General features: G+C 38.8%; 1 protein-coding gene and 1 non-coding gene across 4 annotated transcripts in view; both read left to right on the top strand.

The window, feature by feature from the left end:
* Bin2 (bridging integrator 2) overlaps window positions 1–17,286 on the top strand; it is a 32,640-nt gene extending 15,354 nt beyond the window's left edge. For 2 of the 3 annotated variants that reach the window (XM_040280627.2, XM_078014678.1), the window contains 8 exons: window positions 1,912–2,019; window positions 2,334–2,419; window positions 3,872–3,947; window positions 4,767–4,849; window positions 8,577–9,339; window positions 10,793–10,873; window positions 13,144–13,215; window positions 16,792–17,286. In XM_040280627.2, coding sequence (XP_040136561.1) covers window positions 1,912–2,019; window positions 2,334–2,419; window positions 3,872–3,947; window positions 4,767–4,849; window positions 8,577–9,339; window positions 10,793–10,873; window positions 13,144–13,215; window positions 16,792–16,821 — 1,299 coding nt within the window. In that variant the 3' untranslated portion in view covers window positions 16,822–17,286. The remainder of the gene's footprint in view (window positions 1–1,911; window positions 2,020–2,333; window positions 2,420–3,871; window positions 3,948–4,766; window positions 4,850–8,576; window positions 9,340–10,792; window positions 10,874–13,143; window positions 13,216–16,791) is intronic. The other variant, XM_005324969.5, reaches the window with a different exon arrangement.
* Window positions 17,287–18,004: 718 nt separating this feature from the next.
* LOC120888781 (small nucleolar RNA SNORA38) lies at window positions 18,005–18,113 on the top strand. Its single transcript, XR_005732468.1, has one exon. It is a non-coding gene; the product is annotated as a small nucleolar RNA SNORA38 (small nucleolar RNA).
* Window positions 18,114–22,988: the final 4,875 nt, after the last annotated feature.

A 22,988-nucleotide genomic window follows, 5' to 3' on the forward strand; every position in this document is an offset into this window, starting at 1 on the left:
CTTGCCTCGCATGTGTGAGGCACTGGGTTCAATCCTCAGCACCACATTAAAAATAAATAAAGGGGGCTGGGGATGTGGCTCAAGCCGTAACGTGCTCACCTGGCATGCACGAGGTGCTGGGTTCGATCCACAGCACCACATAAAAATAAAGATGTTGTGTCTACCAAAAACTGAAAAATAAATATTAAAAAATTCTCTAAAAATAAATAAATAAAGATACTGTATATTCATCTACAACTAAATAAATATTTTTTTTTAATAAAAGGTACTTGATATACAGAATTGAAGCTAGGTTTTAGGTGGGCCACATTCATTTTAAAAAAAACAGGTTAAGATTTAGATTTATTTATTTACTTGGCATGCTGGCAATTAAATCCAGGGCCTCATGCATGCTAGGCAAGAACTCTACCACTGAGCCACACCCCAGTCTCACATTAAAGCCCATAGTTAAGGGTGAAGTTGGGTAGGTAAGGAGACAGATTAAGGCTGAGGGTTAGATGGGAGGTTAGGATGGAGAGCTAGAGATAGCATGAGGTTATACTTACACTTAGATTTCAGTATCTAAATTTGAGCTCAGTGAATCAGATCTTGGTCAGAACATCTTTTAGATGTGAGATATAGCTGATGGGAATAAAGGTACTTATTGTATAGAAGAATAAACTTGGGGAGGGTCATAATAGTTATTTTCAAATATTTGAAATTATGCTTTAGAAGAACTCAGTCTGTTTTAAATGGTTCCAGAAAGCAGAATTTTCGAAATTCATTTATTCATTTAATTAAATTTATTGAACACCTACTTTGTTGGCCACTGTGACAGTTTTAGATTTAGAGGATGAAATTAGAGGGACACAGACCTTAAAATTTATATTAAATATTAAGTTTAACTTTTAAGTTAGAACTTTCCAAAATGAAATGAAATATGCTCTCAGACAGTGAGTTGTCTGTTCTGAATTCAACCCGAAGTTGAATATGTCTGGGTTATTGTAGAGGAGCATTATATCATACAGGAAGTTGGACAAAACAGTTATTAAGATCTTTTCAATTTCTGTGATTCAGAGAAGTGAAATGGCCAGTGACACTTTGGTTCTCCCTGGTATCATTTGTAGTTTGGATGAGATTGAGTAGATTTTCTCTTACTGTTCATAGTAATTTACTATTTTTATTGGGCTTTAGAGGTTTTAGAGCATTTTATAATCAGCATTTGGTCTTTAAAATAATACTTGTGTGGGGAAGATGGAGGCTTCTGAGATGCCAAAATAGATAGACCTTGCTCAGTCCACAGGACTAATGAATGACTGTGTTGGGACTAGGAAACGAAACTCCTGATTTTCTTTTTTTTTTTTTTTTTTTTTTTTTAATTGTTGGTCGTTCAAAACCTTACACAGTTCTTAATACATCATATTTCACAGTTTGATTCAAGCGGGTTATGAACTCCCAACTTTACCCCGTATACAGATTGCTGTATCACATCAGTTACCCTTCCATTGATTGGCATATTGCCTTTCTAGTGTCTGATGTATTCTGCTGTCAGTCCTATTTTCTACTATCCCCCCTCCCCTCCCCTCCCCTCCCCTTTTCTCTCTACCCCTTCTACTGTAAATCATTTCTTCCATTTGTATTATCTTGTCTTATTTTATTTATCTTGGAGACTGAGCCAGTTTATAATGGATTCATAGGAAATACTAAAAGTTAATATGGCTTCTACATGCTTTGTAGGAATGTCCCTTACTCTCTCTCCCCTGAGAATTCCCATTCTTCTAACAGAGTGAGGGAAATTTCTGGGGCACCAAATCCTGTTAGAAGGTAAAATTTTGTGATAAGACCAAGAATTTTGTTTCTCTGCTTGGTAGTATGTTACCTCCGTCGTGGCTACAGAAAAGCAAGTATCTATACCCTATCACTCTGGTTTAGGAAAGAATTGCCAAGAGGGGGCGAAAACTTGTGGACTATGATAGTGCCCGTCACCACCTAGAGGCCATACAGAATGCTAAGAAGAGAGATGAGGCCAAGACTGCCAAGGTAAAGAAAACAAAGATATGGTAAAACTTTCCTGCCCTCCCTGCTGTTCCTCTTCCCAAAGTGGTAGCAGGTAGCAGGACCAAGGTGGGCATAGGAAGTGATAAATTTGGCATCCAGTGCTCTGAAGGAAATCCTATTTCTTCTGCCACTGATACTGAGTCTTGAAGCTGGGGAGGGCATGTGTCTGGGAAAGAAGAGGAGAGGCATTGCTCCAAATAAGCCTAGTACCTGAAAAAATGCAGAGGATGAAGGAGATTTTATCTAGCCTTGGGTTCAAGATTGAGGGGGATTGTCTTGTTTCTTTTACCACACAGGCTGAGGAAGAGTTCAACAAAGCCCAGAGTGTGTTTGAAGACCTAAACCAGGAACTACTGGAGGAGCTGCCTATTCTTTATAATAGGTAATAATTGAGATTTAGAAAAAGGCTTACTTCCTGGGCAAGTGGAAGACAAGGCCACCTTACAGCCCAAATCCATCATCTCATGAAAAGAGGCCTGATCCTCCAGATGTTGTGGAGCATGCCTGTAATCTCAGCAACTCAGAAGGCTGAGGCAGGAGGATTGCAAGTTTGAGGCCAGCTTGGGCAATTTAAAGAGACCCTGTCTCAAAATAAAAATTTAAAAAGGACTGGGGGTATAGGTCAGTGGTGGAGTACATCTGGAGTTCAATTCCCAGCACCACAAAAAAAAAAAAGATAAAAAATGAGGGGTGGGGAGGGCCTGGTCCAAATCAGGATCTAACTTGCTGTGTGATATTAGGCAAGCCACCTTATCTTTACACCCTGGTTTCTTTACCTATAATTCAATGATAGCCATCCTTGCTCTGCCAGCTTTTCTGGGTTTGACTACAGGATATTTCTTGGTTAGGAGAAATATTGGCAAGTAAAGTGCTGTCAACATGCACACTGCCAGGATCTGCTTTCATGCTGAAGTATGTATTGTTTTAAACAAGCTTGGTTTATATAATACCAGATCTACATAGATTAGCCATAGGATGACTATTTGTCTTAATGGAGGTGTCTTTGCTTCATAGTAAAGTGTTTTAGATTTAAATTTTCCTAATTGGGAGAGAAATCTGAGCAGAAATTCCACTTGTATATTGTTTTCATTGTAAAGATATGCTTTAATACAATTGTAGTAAAGAGTATTGTGTATTGTAACTTAGTCTGCATAAGAGGTATTGAGGATTGAATTAAAAAACGTTGGTCTATATATGGAGCCTTTTAATGATACATCTATTCTAAAATAATAATTATGTAACTTCTAATTTAAATGGAATTTAATTTCTTTGGCTAGATTATGATTTGCCTGATTAATATTAAGATGAGTTTTCATTCCCAGGATCAATTGAGAGGAGCAGCTAAAACCTAAAATCAAAACTATCAAATTGAGATTTGATAGTTTCTTTAAATGTAAACTTCCCCAATTCATTTATAGAATTCCATTAAGGTATATACAGGTATAGAAATCCTGTATCATACAAAGAGAAAGGATAACTACTTATTAAAATAATCATAATCATATGGTCTTCTATTTATACATCCCTTAAAAAAATTCTTCGAAGCCCTTTCATATCTACTTTAATACCTCAAAACTTGAATCTGATAACTTCTTGAATCTGGACATTGGTGTCAGCCTGGCTGATATTGTCTTCCTTGGTCTTCTTGCTCCCAAAGTCATATGTGTGTAGCTGATGAATCTAGCCCACACAACATCCGAGTCTAGGATGAGGGGTTCCTTTTTCTGAACAGCCTTGGTGATGGCTAGTTTGGGCTTAAGTTCCTACTTTGTATTTCAAAGACCTCCTTTCCTGTCCCTAACTTGTACATATTTGTTGTTTTGCTTCCTAATAGTCGTATTGGCTGTTATGTGACCATCTTCCAAAACATTTCCAACCTGAGGGATGTCTTCTACAGGGAGATGAGCAAGGTGAGAAACATCTGGCCAGTTGCAATTCCTAGGTGGATATTTCTAGTCAATATAAAGTAGCACTGATTTATCTAATTTCTTTGAACATCTAGATTGGTACCACCAATTTTGACTTCCATCCCCTGATGAAATAATAACACTTGATTTGCTGTGTTGAACATGTTAAAGCACATGTATACACTATCAGAGGGCCCTCTCTAACACCCTTAACAACTAAGAACAGCTAAACTAGAGTTTCAACATACATAAAGAGGACCAATGGAAGGAAGAATTGAAATGGGGAACCAAGTTTTGAAGTTTATCTGTTGTTGGGGAGTGGTGAGAGTATTGTTTAAGCACTTTCTCAGTGGTTGGTCTTGAATAGGACCAATCCTATCAGTAACAGGCTGCCATAAAACATGACTCATGAGGTCTTTTCTAGTCTGGAATTCTACAGTACTTTGCTGCTACAACATTATTTCACATACAGCTACATATATTCTTCTCCACTGTTTCTTTGGCTAGATTATGATTTGCCTGATTAATATTAAGATGAGTTTTCATTCCCTGAATCAACTGAGAGGAGCTAAAACCTCAAATCAAAACAGTTATGGATCCTGCCATAAGAGAGCTGCCAGACTAATGGAAAAGGTAGACCTTAGGACACAGAGAAACAAAGAAGAAGAGGTGATGGGACAAACCCCTACAGGCTAGTGCTAGAAACATGAGATCAGAGTTAGAAGGGTGAGGAGGTTTTATTTTGGGATCCAGTTTGAAGGAAAGGACAGTCTTGGGGTCTGTGCATTTGGCTAGCATCCCCTTCTTTCTTGGTGGCTATAGTTGAACTACAATCTCTACGAGGTGATGAGCAAACTGGAGAAGCAACATTCCAACAAAGTCTTTGTGGTGAAGGGACTATCAAGGTGAGCAACTTCTGACTCTCTTCTGGAACACTTATACTGTGTGTGAACATGTTCAAAATCCTCGTCTCCAGTCCAAAATTCTGGTCTTCCCTTTATGTTCATGGTCATGATGTTGGTTGTGCTTCATTTGGTTGTGTTTCTTTTCATTAAATATTTTAGACATAATTGAAGGTATAAAGAATAATACAACAAATAACCATATATGTACCACCAAATTTAAGAAATCAACTACTGGGGCTGGGGAATGTAGCTCAGTGGTTGAGCATTTACCTAGTATTCATGAGGCTCTGGGTTTTATCCCCAGGCCTGCAAAAAAGGAAAAAGAAAGAAAATTGATTATTACAAATATAGTTAAAACTCCTAATGTCCCTTCCCCACTCTTTCCCTTCCTGCCCCCTCCAAAGGTAACCATTACATTAAAATTAGCATTTATTATTTTCATGTATATCTTTTTCCTTTTATATCACACATACATACACTATAAAATATTGCTTGACATATTTTTAACCTTATATAAATGGACTTTTACTGTATATATTCTTATGTAACTTCTTTTGCTCTCTTAGTATTATTTAATATTTAGCCTTGGTGCTCCATGTGGTAGCAGTTTCTTTCCATAATTGTTATTATTACTATTGCATGCCTACTTCATGACTTATATATCTATCCTCCTGCTAATTGGCATTTGGGTTGTTTTCCCATTTTTTGCTATTACAAGTAATGTTGCAATAACCATGTTTTACATTTCTCCTCATGAATATTTATCAAGAGTTTCTTTAGGGTCTGTATACATGGGGCAGAATTGCCGAGTTAGAGGGTCTGTCACTGGTATTTCTTTAGCCTATCTAGATAGTGCCAAATTGCTGTCAAAAGTGATTATTCTAGTTTGCAACTCACCAGCAATGAATACAAACCTCCATGGTTCCTCATTCTTGCTGCATGTGAAATTGACAGACCTTTTAATTCTCCTAAGCTCATGGGTAAGAAATGGAATCTTTTGTGGTTTTCAAGTCACAGCCTCACAGTTATCTGTTGCCATCTTTTCATGTTATTGGCATTTAAGGTTCCTATTCTGTAACTTTCCTATTTATCCTTTTCACATTTTTCAATTTGGTTGTTAACTCTTTTTCTAAATTAATTTATATGAAATTTTTGTTGTTATATTCTGATACTAATCTTTTGATTATATACATAGCAAATATCATTTGCCGATATGTTATGGCTTGCTTTTTCTTCTATGTGTGTGTGTGTTTGCCTTCATACATTTTTTTTCTACTGGTAAGTATAAGTAATTCAGTGGTCTCTTGGAATGTGTTTACATGTTCATTCCAAAGTCTTAGTTTTATTAAGCTCTTTCTGTGTAAAAGGTTTTATGTCAGGTATTAGGGATCCAGTGACATAGGAAAGTTGGACTTTTCCTAATATGATTTATAAAAAATTGGAAGTATAGAAAGTGTACCTAAAGAGACAAGGAATGAAGGATATGAGCATAAAAATACAAGTGCCTAATGAGACCAATAGGAACTGCAGAGGTAAGTAGTTGCCAATGTGTGGACAGTTAAGGAAAACTTTAAGGAGGTGGTGAAACTGGGCTTGGGACTTAAAGGAAGAATAAGGCTCACATTTGTTGTTTGTACTTTTCACTTAGCTATTTAAAAAATCACTAAAGGGCCAGTGTAGGTTTCCTAGACAAATTTCTGTTTGCTCCAAAAGCTGCATTTCTCCTCTTTCCAGCACTGAAAGCCAGAATTTGTAATTATTCATTCTTCACAAACTTATTATTATTTATACTAAGGCGTCCCAGAACCTCAAGTAGAAATCAGGTTTTTTTCTTATGTCCCGAGCCTTCAAAATTTACTGACTCTTAGAATGCTAGTACTAAAAAGAACCTTATGTCCCACAGCTTATCCCACATCAGGAACTCCCACCAGGCAAGAACTCTTTTTTTCTTTTTCTTTTTTTTCAGGGCTGGGGATAGTGCCCAGAACACAGCACATGGTTCTTAATTGTCAAGTACATATTTGTGGTCTGCTCAATCATTTGGTGGATAATACATAAGAGGCACAAGGGGGTAAAGTAGGAGTCAAGCTCATGTTGCCTGTAAAATAAGTACTTGGTACAATATCCAGTAGGCACTGGATAAATGTTATAGTGCATTTGTTTTATTCGTAGTTGTTGTGTTCTATAAAGTTGCCACAAACACTGAAGACAAAGCCATTGCTCATTAGGAAAACACAGGGTTAGGTTCCTACAAGTCTCTTGTCAACAATATTTTTATCAATCAACCAATATATAATCTTGTTTTATGTAAGTTTCTGCTTAAGGCACTTATTTAATAATACTGTTGCTTCATTAATATTGAACTTACAATCAATAGCACTGTAACTCATGCCTGAATGAAGTTTATCTCACATGTATTTTCTCTGTCAGGCACATCAATTCAGCTTGGGGCCCATCTGAATAGCAAAATCTCCACCAGCAGCTGGGTGGGGTGGCAAACACCTGTAATCCCAGCCGTCGGGAGGTTTAGACAGGAGGACTATGAGTGTAAAGCTAAGCTCAGCAAAAAGCGAGGTGCTAAGCAATTCAGTGAGACTCTGTCTCTAAATAAAATACAAAATGGGACTGGGAATGGGACTCAGTGGCCAAGGGCACCTGAGTTCAATCCCAGGTACAAAAAAAAAAAAAAAAAAAATCATCACTGCCAGGTTTCTGTTCTTATGACTAAAAGACTCAGGGGTCACTCCAGGTAAACTGGGCTAACTGGGCTGTGCAAAATAACCACACAAGAAACACAAATACCTTCTTTGGGGGTCCCAGAAAGAGAGAGAGTGAGAACATGCATGCGTGCGCGCACACGCACACGCACACGCACACACACACACACACACACACACTCACACACACGCACGCGCACAGGTTTCAAGGGGCTGAGTCTATCTTCATGATGTCCACTGACACCTGGGTAGGCCACACCCAAAGGCACAGTAAGAGAAAGGGACACACACAAGGCACTTCCATGGAAGATTCTATCTTAAATAGGGCAAGGGGTTATTTTACAAAGGAACAGGTGAGCATAGCTTCACCCATTGGGCTGTAGCAGGACACACCCATGCATGAGACACCGTTCCTCAAACCCAAGAAGGGTGGGGAAAGCTCTGCCACATTTCTGTGACTGAGCACCTCAGCACCCAACCGGGGAATGTGACTCAAGTCATGTGCAAGGTTGGTCTCCCACACACCACCAACATAAAAAAGCAAAAACATGGTGCATAGAAACTTGTTTACAGTATGAGAGCTAAAACAAAAAGGTAGATCATTGCCTTATTAGGCTTCAGCTGAGAAAGTACATGTCAGAGGGATTATTTTTCACCACTTATACTTGTCCACCAATGACTGGGAACGTGCCAGAAGTATTGATTTTGGGGTTACAAATAAGTAGGTGAATTTGCAAATTAAAAAAAGAAAATCTTTTCACCGGAGGAAATATTAGTTAATATTTTGCAATGTATTTTTTACATGGGTTTTTATATAATTGAGCTAATGTAGGTAAAAATTTGTAGCCTCTTTTTATTTCACTTTATGACAGCATAATTTTCAATTATACAGAATTTCTAACATGAGTATAAATTGCTTTATTCTATTTATTATTATAGTAAGCGTAATTATTTGGCAGCATTTACTTCCAGTCCGCCTCTTCTGAATCCAAATGCCCTTCCTTTTTTAGCAGCGGCAGGCGCTCTTTAGTCATCTCTCCCCCAGTTCGAACATCCACAGTCTCCAGCCCTCTTACCTCACCCACCAGCCCCTCTGCACATTCCTTGACAAGTGAGACTGAATCTATCTCAGCAACTGAAGAAGAGTTGACACCTGATGCAGCCCAAGGAGAAGATGATTATGATATCAAAGAAGAATCCTTAAAAGACAAGGAAATAGAGGAGGGAGAGTCTGAACCAAGCTCCCCTGAGAAGGAAGAGCCTCTACCAGCCTGTAATGGCCCAATCCAGGCCCAGCCCACACCCACCATTGACAGTGACAAGTGCCAGGAGGAAGTTCTCCCTAGTGTCCCAGCTCTAGCATCAGAGAAATCCCTGAACCCTTCAAAGCAGCCATCCTCTCTTCCAGAAGTAGTCCTAAGAACCCGCACCTTAAGTGAAGAATCTGAACAACCAAAGAAAAGAGCCTCTATCCATAGGACCTCAGCACCTCCTTGTAGGCCTCCCCCACCCAGAGCCTCTCCAAGCCCCAGGCCCGCCTCAGGGAACATACCCTCTAGTCCTCCAGCCTTTGGAGGGGGTTCACCTTCCAGCCCCAGGGCCCTCTTGGGGTCTGGGACTCCAAGTCCTAGGGACTCCTTAGCAGCCTCTCCTGATCCAGAACCACCAGAGAAGCCATTAAGAACTCCTGAAGCCAGAGAAAAGGAAAACTCTCACAATCTGAACCCAGAAGAACTTTGTACTTCCCCCACCTTGCACACCTCCCAGGTAACAGTGGTCTGGTTGGGTCTTACTCCCTTTTATAACCTCCATGTAGATGATAAGATGTCGTTTATTACAGTCTCAAGAATACTCTTTGACACTTTTTTGTTGTTCTACAGATTGTTTCATATCTTCACAGCAATTAATTTAATAATCTAAGGGTAATTGACTTCTGTAAAGGCTTTCACTAATATTATGAGCAGATTTTTACTCCTTTCTGTCTTTTTTGCACCAAGTTATAGAAGTTCCCATATAAAGAACCTATAACTGGCTCCCAGAGCCTTACTTTTTTTAATTGCGGGGGAGGGGCGGAGAAGGGAAACTACAGTGTTTCATACCTATGACTATGGCAAGTAGAACCTGAGGAAAATGGCAGCAAATTCCCAGTGTGTACCTTCTTTGATGAGAAGGACCTAGAAGCAGGAACACAGGAAGATAAAACAAAAGGGATAGCTTTTTGAAAGGTGAGAATAAAGATGAGAACAAATTGAGAGATGCTGACCCACTAGAGACTAAGTGTTTTGTGAAGGATCTGGAAATCAAGTCATACTCTATTCAAATTATATGGAAGAGCCATCATATAGAAGAAAGATTTGACTTGTTCTTTGAGACACCAGAGGGCAGAAGTAGGCCTTGTGTAAAAAGATGATTTTTTTATTAAGGGTACATTTTAAACCAATATAAGAGACATTTTCAACAATTAGCTTTGAATAAAAAGTGGGATAGAAAAAAAGCAAAAATATGGAAGAAAGAAGGAGGCACAAGGGCGTGACAAAAACCCAAGTGTGGTCTGGGAGTATAGCTCAGTGATAATGTGCATGCCTAACACACAGCTCTGAGTTCAATCTCCAGCACCATAAAAAACAAAAAGTGGAAATTTAAAAATGGAATGGACTACCTTGAAAAACAGTTCTCATTCCTTGATGTTAGGCACTAAGGATATATGATCTCTGATCAGGGGCATGGTAGAGAGGATTATGGTGAAGTGTCTGATTAGATGGAACCAATATTCATTCATTCAGTCTATAATTGTTTTTTGATCCTTTCAGTATGCCAGGCCCTCTTCTAGGAGACGGGATATGACAGTGAACAAAACAAAATTCTCTGCTTTCCTAGAGTTTATATTGTAGTGGAGGAAGACAGATGAGAAAATAAATAAATAAATAAATAAAATTATAACCTAGTGATGATAAGCGATATGAAAAAAATTAAGTGGGAGATGACACAGGAAATTGGGGGCTAAATTGCAATTTTAAGCGGTTTGGTCAGAGAAGGTGACATCTGGGCAGTGAAAAATGCCAGGACATGAGCCATGTGGATGTCTGGAAGAAGAGTATGAAATTTGTAGTACCCCTCAGATCACATCTGCTACCTGAGAGGGGCAACATGGACAAAGGGTACCAGGGTGGCATTCATAATGGGAAGGTATGGGACTTTCTCCTACATTGTTCCCTTTGATCCACAGGTTTTTTCAGGGCCTGGAGAAGTGGAGAAGATGGAAGACAAAGAAGAGGACAATGAACTTATCTCAGCCAGCTCTCTTGAGGTACTAAAATCTAAGTCATTGACATTATTATACCTTCAGTCTTGATTCACATAAAGCACTGAAGGCCTTAGCAGATACAAAACTTTCCCTTGGCTGGTTTCTAGTTGGAGGCGACAATGCTAATTGTGAGATGCAGGATGTGGATAGTGAAAAAGTATAGGGTCAACACAGGGTGTTGAACTACACCCCTAGCAGGTTTTTGTTTTGTTTTGTTTTGTTTGTTGCAATGAAAAGAGCAACTTAATGGTATGGAAAATAAAAAATTTATTTCAATTTGATTTTGTAATTATTACATGATTTTAGTATGAAGACAGTAATAGAATGACCTTCTATTTGACTCTGATAAATAATAAAGGAAAGTTTACATCCTTGGAGTAATCTTATTGAAAGGGAGATGATGAGCACCAAGATGCTGTTTGACCATTTTGAGGTACACCCTCTTCCCTGAGAAGTACAGCACACAAGCTTTTTTCCCCTGAGGTTATGTCCTTGTGTTTGAGATCTATGGTGTTTCCTTACTTCCAGCCTTTGTGGTAGGATTGTTTCCAGCTGAGAAGACATCCTGTTCCTGAGGTATTAAGGGACTAGAGTATCTTAGAGTCTATCAGTGTCAACAAGCCTCTGAAGCTATGTCCTACAATATATGCTCCGTTTCCTTGCAGATGCATCCTAATCATAAATGAAATGATTTCATATCTTATTTCATACTACAAATTTCATACTCTTCTTCCAGACAACCGCATGGCTCATGCCCTGGCATTTTTCACTGCCCAGATGTCACCTTCTCTGACCAGACCGCTTAAAATTGCAATTTAGCCCCCAATTTCCTGTGTCATCTCCCACTTAATTTTTTTCATATCACTTATCATCACTAGGTTATAATTTTATTTATTTATTTATTTATTTTCTCATCTGTCTTCCTCCACTACAACATAAGCTCTAGGAAAGCAAAGAATTTTGTTTTGTTCACTGTCATAACCCACCTCCTAGAAGAGGGCCTGGCATACTGAAAGAGTCAAAAAACAATTGTAGACTGAATGAATGAATATTGGTTCCATCTAATCAGACACTTCACCATAATCCTCTCTACCATGCCCCTGATCAGAGATCATATATCCTTAGTGCCTAACATCAAGGAATGAGAACTATTTTTCAAGGTAGTACATTCCATTTTTAAAATTATGGACATATCACATGTAAAATGCATAAATAAAAATGAGCTGGGTATTATGGGGCACACCTGTAATCCCAGCAACTGGGGAGGCTGAGGCAGGAGGATCACTCATAAGTTCTAGACCAACCTCAGCAATTTAGTGAGGCCCTAAGGACTTAGTGAGATACTGTCTCAAAATAAAACATAAGGGAAAAAGGGGGTGGGGATGTATCCCAGTGGTTAAGCAACTCTTATACATATGTAATGGGGTGGGGATTGTTCAGCATCTGAAATATTTGAGAAAGGTGGCTTTGATAACTTTTTGGAAGCTGATATTGCTTTTGAGCTAATTCATGGCCTGGAAAAGAAGGAGAGAGAAGAAGGAAATTTTTCTTAAATCACAGAATTTCAAGTAGCTGTCACATTGTTAATAATTGATTCTATTTTAAAAGGATGAATTTTGTAGTGTGAATTAAATGTCAATTTTTTAAAAATAACTTTGTTTTAAACCTTAGTGTGCTGGGATCTTCCCAGGCATAGCAATTCTTAGATAGGGCTTTCTACACCTTAGGTTCCCATCTCAGAACCTAGAACTTTTCCCAAAGAAACCATTATACCACTGTCCTCTCCTAACTGCTTATAATGGTTTAGGATAACTTGCAAGTGAGAGAGCTACAGTGCATTTTTAAGGAGGGTTAGTCTAAAAGTGGCAGGTAGTGGTTTTAAGACCTCACACTCCCACAGGTATGTGTATGTATATACGTGTATGTGTGTGTGTGTGTGTGTGTGTGTGTGTGTGTGTGTGAGAGAGAGAGAGAGAGAGAGAGAGAGAGATACAGATCACATGGTGTCTGATCATGGAAGCAACTCTGGAATCCAAAGACCTTCTTTCCTGTCCCAGCAAGATATTTTACCCTTTCATTCTTGGTTTCTTTATCTTTAAAAGAGCATGGAGGAAAGTCGTCCCTGATGCTTTGGGCTCTTTGAAACAACAGGGTGTGTTTGCCCTTTGTGTTGTATAGACCCTTGAAAAATGTGAGGCACAGAAAACCCTGCTAAGCTGAGAGGCTGGGGAAGTTGAGCCACCTCTTACTGGCAGAACTCTTCTTTTTTGTAGGCCCAAGGCCCTCAACTCCATGTCTCTGCACTTCCAGGAGAAAATATCACAGCACCTGAGCCTCAGGAAGAGGTAAGAAGGGGGCTGTGGCTGTGGCTCAGTGTAGAGTGCTTGTCTTTTATGTGTGGGGCACTGGGTTTGATTCTCAGCACCACATAAATAAATAAAAGTATTGTGTCCATCTACAACTAAATTTTTTTAAGTATTAAAAAGAAATACGAGGTAAGGAAATCAGTGTGGATGGTGAGATTGGACACTGGATGGACAGGATTTGGCTACAAGCTGCAGTTCTCACCATGGGCTACAAGCATAAGGGGAATCGAGCAGTAATATTCTTAGGGCAGGGTCAAGCAGGTGTGAACCACTGCCCAAAACTTGGCCTTAACCCAATCCTATCTCCTAAGTATTTACTTAATTATACTTATTTCAAAAAGGAGTTTAGTAATACAAAAACATCATATATATTGTAATATATTTGTAATCACACAATCATAATGTGGCAAAATAATTCCGAAGTATGAGACACAGAATAATGATATAAAATGGAGTCATGAACTAAGCAAGTACAGAAAATGCATTCTCTAAATTAATATTATTAAGGATGGGCCACAAAATTGGTCCCAGGTTTTCTAACATCCGACAGAAAAAGAAACACCTGATCAGTTCACCTAATTCATGTTGCCTGTTCCTTTGGAGAAAACAGTTGCTACTACTAAGAAAAAATTTTTTCCTGAGAATCCTCATGAAAAGGCAAGTGGTACAATGACCAATATCTGCAAGAAATCCTAACAGTAATCCTAACAACCAGTTTCATATCATCTTTCTCAGTAGAGGCCAGTAGCATTCGATTAAATATAATTCAAGAAATTCCATTCACAATAGCCTCAAAAAATGCCCAAGAATAAATCTAACAACAACAACAAAATCTAACATCTACAATGAAAACTATAGAACATTGAAGAAAGTAATTTAAAAAGACTTAGAAGATGGAAAGACCTCCCATGTTCATGGATAGGCAGAATTAATATAGTTAAAATGGCCATACTACCAAAGAAATATGAAGTGTAATCCCCATCAAAATATCACTGACATTCTTCACAGAACTAGAAAAAACAATTCTAAAATTTACTTGGAAGAATAAAAGACCCAGAATAGCCAAAGCCAAAGCAATCCTAAGCCACAAAAGACAGTTTTGGAGACATCACAAAGACTTTAATTTATGTTACAGAGCTATAGTGACATAAACTGCATGCTACTGGCATAAAAACAGACACATAGACAAATGGTACAAAATAAAACATACAAAGACAAACATTTATAGTCATCTGATCCTTGAAAAAAGTGCTAAAAATCTATATTAGAGAAAAGATAGCCTTTTTAACAATTGGTGCTGGGAAAACTGGTTAGAAAGATGTAGAAGAATGAGACTAGACCTTTATCTCTGACTCTGTACAAAAATCAAAATGGACCAAAGACCTCAGAGTTAGACTAGAAACTATGCAACTCTTAGAAGAAAATGTAGGATTAACACTCCAGCATATAGACACCAGCAACGACTTTCTCAGTAGGACCCCTAAAGCTCAGGAAATAATGCCAAGAATTAATAAATGGGATGGCATCAAATTATTTCCCTTCTGTATAGAAAGGGAAATAATTAAGAGCATGAAAAGAGGAGACTAGAGATTCAGCTCAGTTGGTAGACTGCCAGCCTTGCATGTATAAGGCCCTGGGTTCAATCCCAAGCACCACCAAACAAAAACAAAACAAAAAATTTGAAGAGAGGACCTACAGAATGGGAGAAAATCTTTGCTAGCTACTTTACTGATAGAAGATTAATATTTAGAATATATAAAAAAAACTTTAAAAAATAAACAACACCAGGGGAAAAAACCCAATTAATAAATGGACAAATGAATTAAACAGTTATCAAAAGAAAATATACAAATGGCATGTGGTGCAAGCCTGTAATCCCAGTGGCTCAGGAGCCTGAGACAGGAGAATTATGAGTTCAAAACCACTCTCAGCAAAAACAAGGTGCTAAGCTACTCAGCAAGACCTTGTCTCTAAAAAATATATATACAAAATAGGGCTGGGGATGTGGCTCACTGGTCAAGTGCCCCTGAGTTTAAACCTCAGGACCAAAAAATAAATAAACACATACACACACACACACACAAATGGCAACAATATATGAAAAAATGTTCAATATCATTGGCAATTAGGGAAATGTAAATTAAAACTATACTGTTTGGGAGGCTGAGGCAGGAGGGTCTCGAGTTCAAAGTCAGCCTCAGCAAAAGTAAGGTGCTAAGAAACTCAGTGAGACCTTGTCTCTAAATAAAATACAAAATAGGGCTGGGGATGTGGCTTAGTGGCCAAGATTTCATCTCACAGCAGTCAGAATAGCAGTCATCAAAAGTACAAAGCTGGGGCTGAGGTTGTGGCTTAGCGGGAGAGCGCTTGCCTAGCTCGGGTGAAGCCCTGGGTTCAGTCCTCAGCACCACGTAAAAATAAGTAAATTAATTAAAGATATTGTATCCAACTACAACTAAAAAAAATATTTTAAAAAAGTACAAACACTAATGCTGGAGAGGATGTGGAGAAAAGGGAATCTTTTACACTGTTGATGGGATTGTAAATTAGTACAACCACTATGGAAATCATTATGGAGGTTCCTTAAAAGATTAGTCATGGAACCACCATATGACTCAGTTATGCCACTCCTCAATATTTATTCTAAAGAATCAACGTCCTCGTACTATAATGATAATGCAAATCCATATTTATAGCACCACAATTCACAATAATCAAACTATGGAACCAACCTAGAAGTCCATCAGTGGATGATTGGATAAAGAAAATGTGGTATATATACACAATGGAGTTCTAGTCAATGATAAATAAAAATGAAATTATGTCATTTGCAGGAAAAATGAATGGAACTTGAGACCATTATGTTAAATGAAATAAGCCAAACTCGAAGGTCAAGGGTTATATGTTTTCTTTTTTTTTTTTTTAAATATCTTTTTTTTTTATTGGTTGTTCACAACATTACAAAGCTCTTGACATATCATATTTCATACATTAGATTGAAGTGGGTTATGAACTCCCAATTTTACCCCAAATGCAGATTGCAGAATCACGTGGGTTACACATCCACAATTTTACATAATGCCCAATTAGTAATTGTTGTATTCTGCTACCTTTCCTATCCCCTACTATCCCCCCTCCCCTCCCCTCCCATCTTAAACAAGGGTTATATGTTTTCTATCATATGTGGAAACTATAGAGGAAAAAGGAAGAGAGGTGATGGTGGTGGTGATGGTGGTGGTGGTGGTGGTGGTGGTGGTGGAGGAGGAGGAGGAAGAAGACTGATCCCATGAAAAGTAAAGGGAAATCAGTAGAATAGAGGAAAGGGGACTGGGGGGGGAAGAGGGGAGGGAGGGGGGAAGTGCTGGTGAGGGATATTAGACAAATTATATTTCTGTATTATGTGCATGTATGAATATGTAACGACAAATCCCATCATTATGCACAACTAAAATGCACCAATAAAAAGTGTGGAAGAAAATACAATTCAAGATAGAGAAATCAAGAGGTTGAAGGGAGGGCAGATCAGCATCTAATGCAAACATATTTTTTTTCCAGATATCTGTAAGTCAAACTGCACAACTCTGAAGAGAAACTGCCAAGACCTCCTCTATACATGTCTCCCCAGAGGAACTTCTTAACCAAAGGGGATAGGTCAAGGGGTATAACGCCGCATTCACTTCTAAGTGCTCAGGCAGTGTGGATGCTGGTCATCTCCAAGACCTGGTATTAATGGATGCTGAGGAGCAGCCTTAGAGGAGGGTGGGAGGAAGGGAGGGGGTGGGGAATGGGAGGAAGGCAGGCTTGGGAGAGGAGAATATCAGACTCTGGTTTTATTCTTAAAAGAATAAGATTTTATGTGTTTCAATGGGACTATTGTGACTATAAAAAGCAAAAGTATCTGTAGACACATACTTGTCCACAGAGAGATAAATAACCACACATACTCAGAGGATAGTGGACAAATTTGTGTCTGACTTACCACTCATTTTGCAGGACTTAAAACCAAAGACAGGTTTTCAGATTGCTAAATAAAGTGTGATTTTGACTATATATGGATTCTTTGTTTGACAATGCACACTGTTTTCCACTTAGGTATGGGTGTTGGTTTTGCCCTTAGGTACAGGTGTTGATTTGCCTCAGACAAATTTAGTCATATCCCTGACCCCCAGTTCACTCTGCCTCCTGGCTATACCTCTTTTTAATGGTGCCTCTCTTCAATCCAGATACATTACTGCATATACTGGGATTGTATTTTAGAACTGTATCTGGGATTTGCAATTAAGTACTTGGTTCAAATAAGAATCTGAGCAAGATGGAAGAAGATATGAAACTCCACAGGAAGGGGAAGGATACAAAATATAATATAGTAGAAATAGGATTAAATTTAGAGCCAGAAGTACTGGATTCAAGTCCTACCATTTGCTTTCTATGAAAATATTTGTGAAAAATAAGTAACTCTGAAGTCCTACCACCTTGATAAATACATGTTCACATGTCAATGCCCTTCCATCCTTGTTCTTGTTTTCAAGGGTGATGATGTCACTATCTGTTCAATCATTCAGCAAGTGTGTATTGAGCAGCTACTCTGTGCCAAGCACTGAGTACCAGTACTAAGTAATAGAGAAACATTGATGAGGAAGGAAATGTGATCTTTAAAGAAGCAGTAAGAAGCTGGGTATGGTAACTCATACCTATAATCCCAGCAGTTCAAGAGGCTGAGACAGGAAGATCACAAATATAAGGCCACAGCCTGGGCCGTTTAGTGAGACTCTTCTCAAAATAAACTGGACACATAGGAATTGGAGGAAAAGAAATGTGGATTTGGAGAAGTCTGCAGCCAGTTTGCTCCTCGAGGGCTCATCAATCATCCCACATAGAGGAAGAAGAAAAATAAATAAATAAAAAGGATTGGGGGTGTAGCTTAGTGGTAGACATCCCTGGTTTCAAATCCCAGTATTGCAAAAAATAAAAAAGCAGTGAGAACATTGAGCAGAGAAAGGAATAGTCAGGATTTAATGATGGGTTAGACATGTTATAGACACTGAGGTTTTAAAGAATTATTCTGGGTTAAATTTGAGAGACTAGAATGTGGTGGTGTCATTTCCTGAAACAATAACTGTAGAAGGAAGCATATTTATCTGGGCCCTCCAGTTGCAAGCAATAAACTGACAAAATTAAGCAATAAAGGATATGTTGGCAGAAGAGTAGGCAGCTCTTAGAACAAAGAGCAGTGGGACTGGAGGAAGGACAAGAGCCAGCTCAGGGGTGCCTGCAGCAGGAATGTGAGGATTGCCACTTGAAGACTCAGCTCCAGCTACCTCCTGGCCCCATGTCTTCTTCAGATCCACATTCCCCAAAGAAAAAAATCTGTGTGGCCCAACTGGTATTATGAGCCCATCCTATGGCTAGGGAAATGGGGAACTGTGACTGGCTCTATTATAGGATGGGGAGGTGCAGGGCACAACATGACCAGTTGGTATAGTACATAATGCTGGGAACAAGACAAGTGGTGATGAGGATGGTAGATTATAAAAGAGCACAGGCAACTTTTAGGGATGATAGAAATGGTCTTAATTTTTATTTTGGTGATATGGTAATGGATAAATACATGTGTTGGAGCTTATCAAATTGTGTATTCTTTGTGCAATTTATTATGTATCAATTATGCGTTGAGTAAGCTATAAAAACAAACCATTGCTGGGTACAGTGGCTTGGGAGGTTAAGACAGGAGGATCATGGATTCAGCCCCAGCAATTTAGTGGTCTTAAATAACTCAGGGAGACCCTGTCTCTAAATAAAATATAAAAGGTGACTGGGGATATGGCTCAGTGGTTAAGTGCCCCTGGGTTCAATCCCTGGTACCAAAAAAAAAAAAAAAAAAAAAAAAAAAATCCTATGTGTGCCCTAAAGAGATTTGGAATTTGAGGGTTGGGGTTGTGGCTTAGTGGTAGAGCACTTGCCTAGCACAAGTGAGGCACTGGGTTCTATCCTCAGCACCACCTAAAAATAAGTAAATAAAGGTATTATGTCCATCTACAACTAAATAAATATATATATAAAAAAGAACTGCAGTTTGAAATACTTGTAGAATTTTCCAGTAGATGTGACTGTAAGGGAGATGGTAATACATGTTTCTATTTAGGAGTAATTTTTCCACTTTATTTTTATCAAGCATTACATAACATACTGACTGCATACTACATAATATGCTGCATAGCTTTCTAGCAAGTGTAGATGACCATAACTGAGTTATTTTTCATTAGTCAGGAAAAAGCTTCCAAACGCTTTGAGCAACAATTAACTCCAGAGATGTGCCTATCTCTTCCCTTCAGATTTCACTGATCTGGATAACTAGCAGCCCCTTTTCCTTGCCCCTTTCTGGATGTATGCAGTGGCCACTCCCAGACAAGCAAACTCACACCCATGATGGTGAGTTTAGGAAGAACCTTGAACCACATCTCCATGGGCCTAAGTGAATCAAAACCCTGAGTAGTCATTTTTCTAAAATCTGATATTGTATTCTTTAAAAAGAGTAACCATCCAAAGGATTTCTGCCATGTACAGCAGTAAATGGGAAGAGGTTGTATGGCCCTGTGGAGAGGAGGGTTTTTAAAAATGTAAAAGCCCTACTGCCTACTAGAAAACAGCCCCTCCCTTGGGATTCAGACTCACTGCTGGGAGTGACACTCAGGGAAATGGAAGGGTAGAGGGAAAGCTACGAATACAGGATTCTCCCTGTGCAAGCCCCTCACAGGTTCATCTGGCAAAATCCAACTCAAGTCTTTTGTCTCCAGGGCTTTGCTGGTCCTCATCTCCCCAGGAAATGGATCTTCTTTGGAGAATGTTCCAGAGCAGACTTCTAGGGACTGATTTACCGCCCAGTGGGAGAAAGAAGCAGTAACTGCTACAACAGAGGTGCAAATGAAGTGGAAATTTTCACTAAGTTCTGAGATTGATACTTCATTTGAAAACAACCCTATTGAAGGCTCTTAGGAGGCAGGGAAATAGCCCGTATGCTTGTGTAAGTAAGGTAAACAGTTTGGTTGGGTATCAAATGATTTCCCTTGATTTACAAATTGTTAACGTCGTCCAGGGGAAAGGCTGCAGCTTAGAATACTGCCATCCTGGCAGCAGCACAAAATGGGCTGAAAGCCAATAAAATTAGGTGGAGATGAGTATAAAAATTAGGTGGAGCCAGGCACAACAGCACACTCCTGTAATCCCAACAGCTCAGGAGGCTGAGGCAGGAGGATTGAGAGTTCAGAGCCAGCCTCAGCAATTTAGTGAGGCCCCATACAACTCAGCAACACCCTACTTCTAAAATACTAAAAAGGACTGGGGATGTGGCTCAGTGGCTAGGCACCCTTGGGTTCAATCCCCATTACAATCAATCAATCAATCAATCAATCAATCAATGAAATAAAAACTAGGTGGTGGGCTGGGGATGTGGCTCAAGTGGTAGTGGGCTCGCCTGGCATGCGTGCGGCCCGGGTTCAATCCTCAGCACCACATACAAGCAAAGATATTGTGTCCGCTGAAAACTAAAAACTATTAAAAAATTCTCTCTCTCTCTCTCTCTCAAAAAAAAAAAAAAAAAGAACTAGGTGGAGATGAGTGTCTTCTTGTCCTCCATTCTGAGGTCCCTGGAAATCTGTTGATAAAAGGATAGCTGCTGTAGTTTCTCAGGCTTAGTATTTAATCCTCAGAGAACATTGGAAACTCACCACCCCATGAGACTTCATTCATCAGCCACTGTAAGCATCTTTATATAGAATTACTTGCAGGTTCACCATCCAGTCCCTGCCCTCTAGCAATCTAAAGGAAAATATTGATAGGCTAGGTCATACAGAGAACCCTAGAAATATGCCATATTCTGGCTTAATAAGATATATCAAAGAGCATAATACCGCTTACAAATTTTTTTAAAAATCTTTTTTCATTACGGTTGGATACCATACCTTTATTTTATTTATTTTGTTAACATTTATTTTTTAGGTGTAGAAGGACACAAAACAATACCTTTTATTTTTATGTGGTGCTGAGGATCAAACCCAGCGCCCCACACATGCTAGGTGAGCACTCTATCGCTGAGCCATAACCCCAGCCCTATAAATTTTTTTAATACAACAAATTGGGTGCATATGGGGTCTTATTTTTCTGCATGTTTACACTTTTAGAATGAATTATGTGCCTGCAATAAAAAATCATGTATGAGCAAAACTTTTAAGGTTATATTTTATTTTTTTAAAGAGAGAGAGAGAGACAATTATTTTTTAATATTTATTTTTTTAGTTTTCGGCGGACACAACATCTTTGTTTATATGTGGTACTGAGGATCGAACCCCGGCCGCACGCATGCCAGGCATGCTACCGCTTGAGCCACATCCCCAGCCCCTTAAGGTTATATTTTAAAGAGAAAAAAAAAATCCTACTTATGAGAGATCATTAGTAACCATCAATAAAATTGTGAAAGTGAAAATCAGTAGGGAGTCAGTTGGGCCACTTGCTAACAGAGAATGCTGTAGGAGAGACAAATCCAGATACAAGAAAGATCCCAACGTTTCCTACAATTCATGGTCAACTGGTTAGCCAGAATAAATGCAAGCAATTGTCTTCCTTTGGAATGTAGCCCTTAGGGTTTGAATTTCCTTTTCTCTTGGATATTTTCTTATCTGAGGTAGCTAGGGTGAACTTCTTTTTATTAACTAATGTACAACTTGCCTACATGACACATTGTTGTCGTTCTTGGTTGAACTGACCATTTCCTACACATGAACTTCTTCCTAGCTGATATTGCCTTGCCTTTTAAAAATATGAAGTGAATTTCGTCAACTTTTTCTTGTTTCCCCTTTTCTTCTTTTTGCTCCTGTTTTTTTTTTTAAATCAACTAACACTTTAGGAATGAAAGCAATTACTCTTGCTTTACTATTTTTTTTCTCACTTCATGCCTTTTTCTCAAACTTTCAGTCTTTATTCCCCAGATGAATACCCACAACCTGATGGCACCAGTCTTTCTAATCATCTATATAAATATTGATTCTCAAATCTGTAGAACTTAAAGGAATAAGGAATACGCACAGTAGTCTATATCACTGGGATGGAAGGCAGAATAACTACAAGTCCAACTCTAAGTGGGTGGCCAGGATAACAATAGCTAATGTTTATTGAGCACTTACTATGTGCCAGGTAAGGCTCTAATGCTTTGTATGAATTAACTTATTCTATCCCCACAGTAATATTATGGTGAGACAGGTATTCCTTCAGGAAAAAGAAATGAAACAGAAGCAACTTGTCCAAAATTACACAGCAGAGCCAATTCCACAGCCTGTGTTGTATACTATTACATCCTCTTACTCATTGAGGTACTCTGATTAATGTGGGAACATTTCCTGCCACAAAGAAGTGAGTCAAAAGGGAGCTAAAAGTATGGTGCTAGTTAACATTTATATTAAGGTGCTTACCATATGCTAGAACTGTGGTTGTGAAATGGCTTTATAGGCAATGATCACTTTCAAATCTCCTAAAGTCTGCTAGGAAACAGAATTTGGAGGTGTTAACTTGTCCAGAGTCACACAGCTAGCAAGCAGCGGAACTGGGTCTGTTTGAATCCAAAGTCCACTCTTACCCTCCACACTACACTACCTCATTTGCAATGTCTCACCATCCGCGTGTGTGCCTCCTAAGTTAGCTTACAGTCCAAGTTTCGGGACACCAGACAATTTGCATAAATGATACGCAAACCAGGTATAAGT

Source organism: Ictidomys tridecemlineatus, chromosome 6 (genome assembly GCF_052094955.1).
Source record: "Ictidomys tridecemlineatus isolate mIctTri1 chromosome 6, mIctTri1.hap1, whole genome shotgun sequence".
In the NCBI taxonomy this organism is placed as follows: Eukaryota; Metazoa; Chordata; class Mammalia; order Rodentia; family Sciuridae; genus Ictidomys; species Ictidomys tridecemlineatus.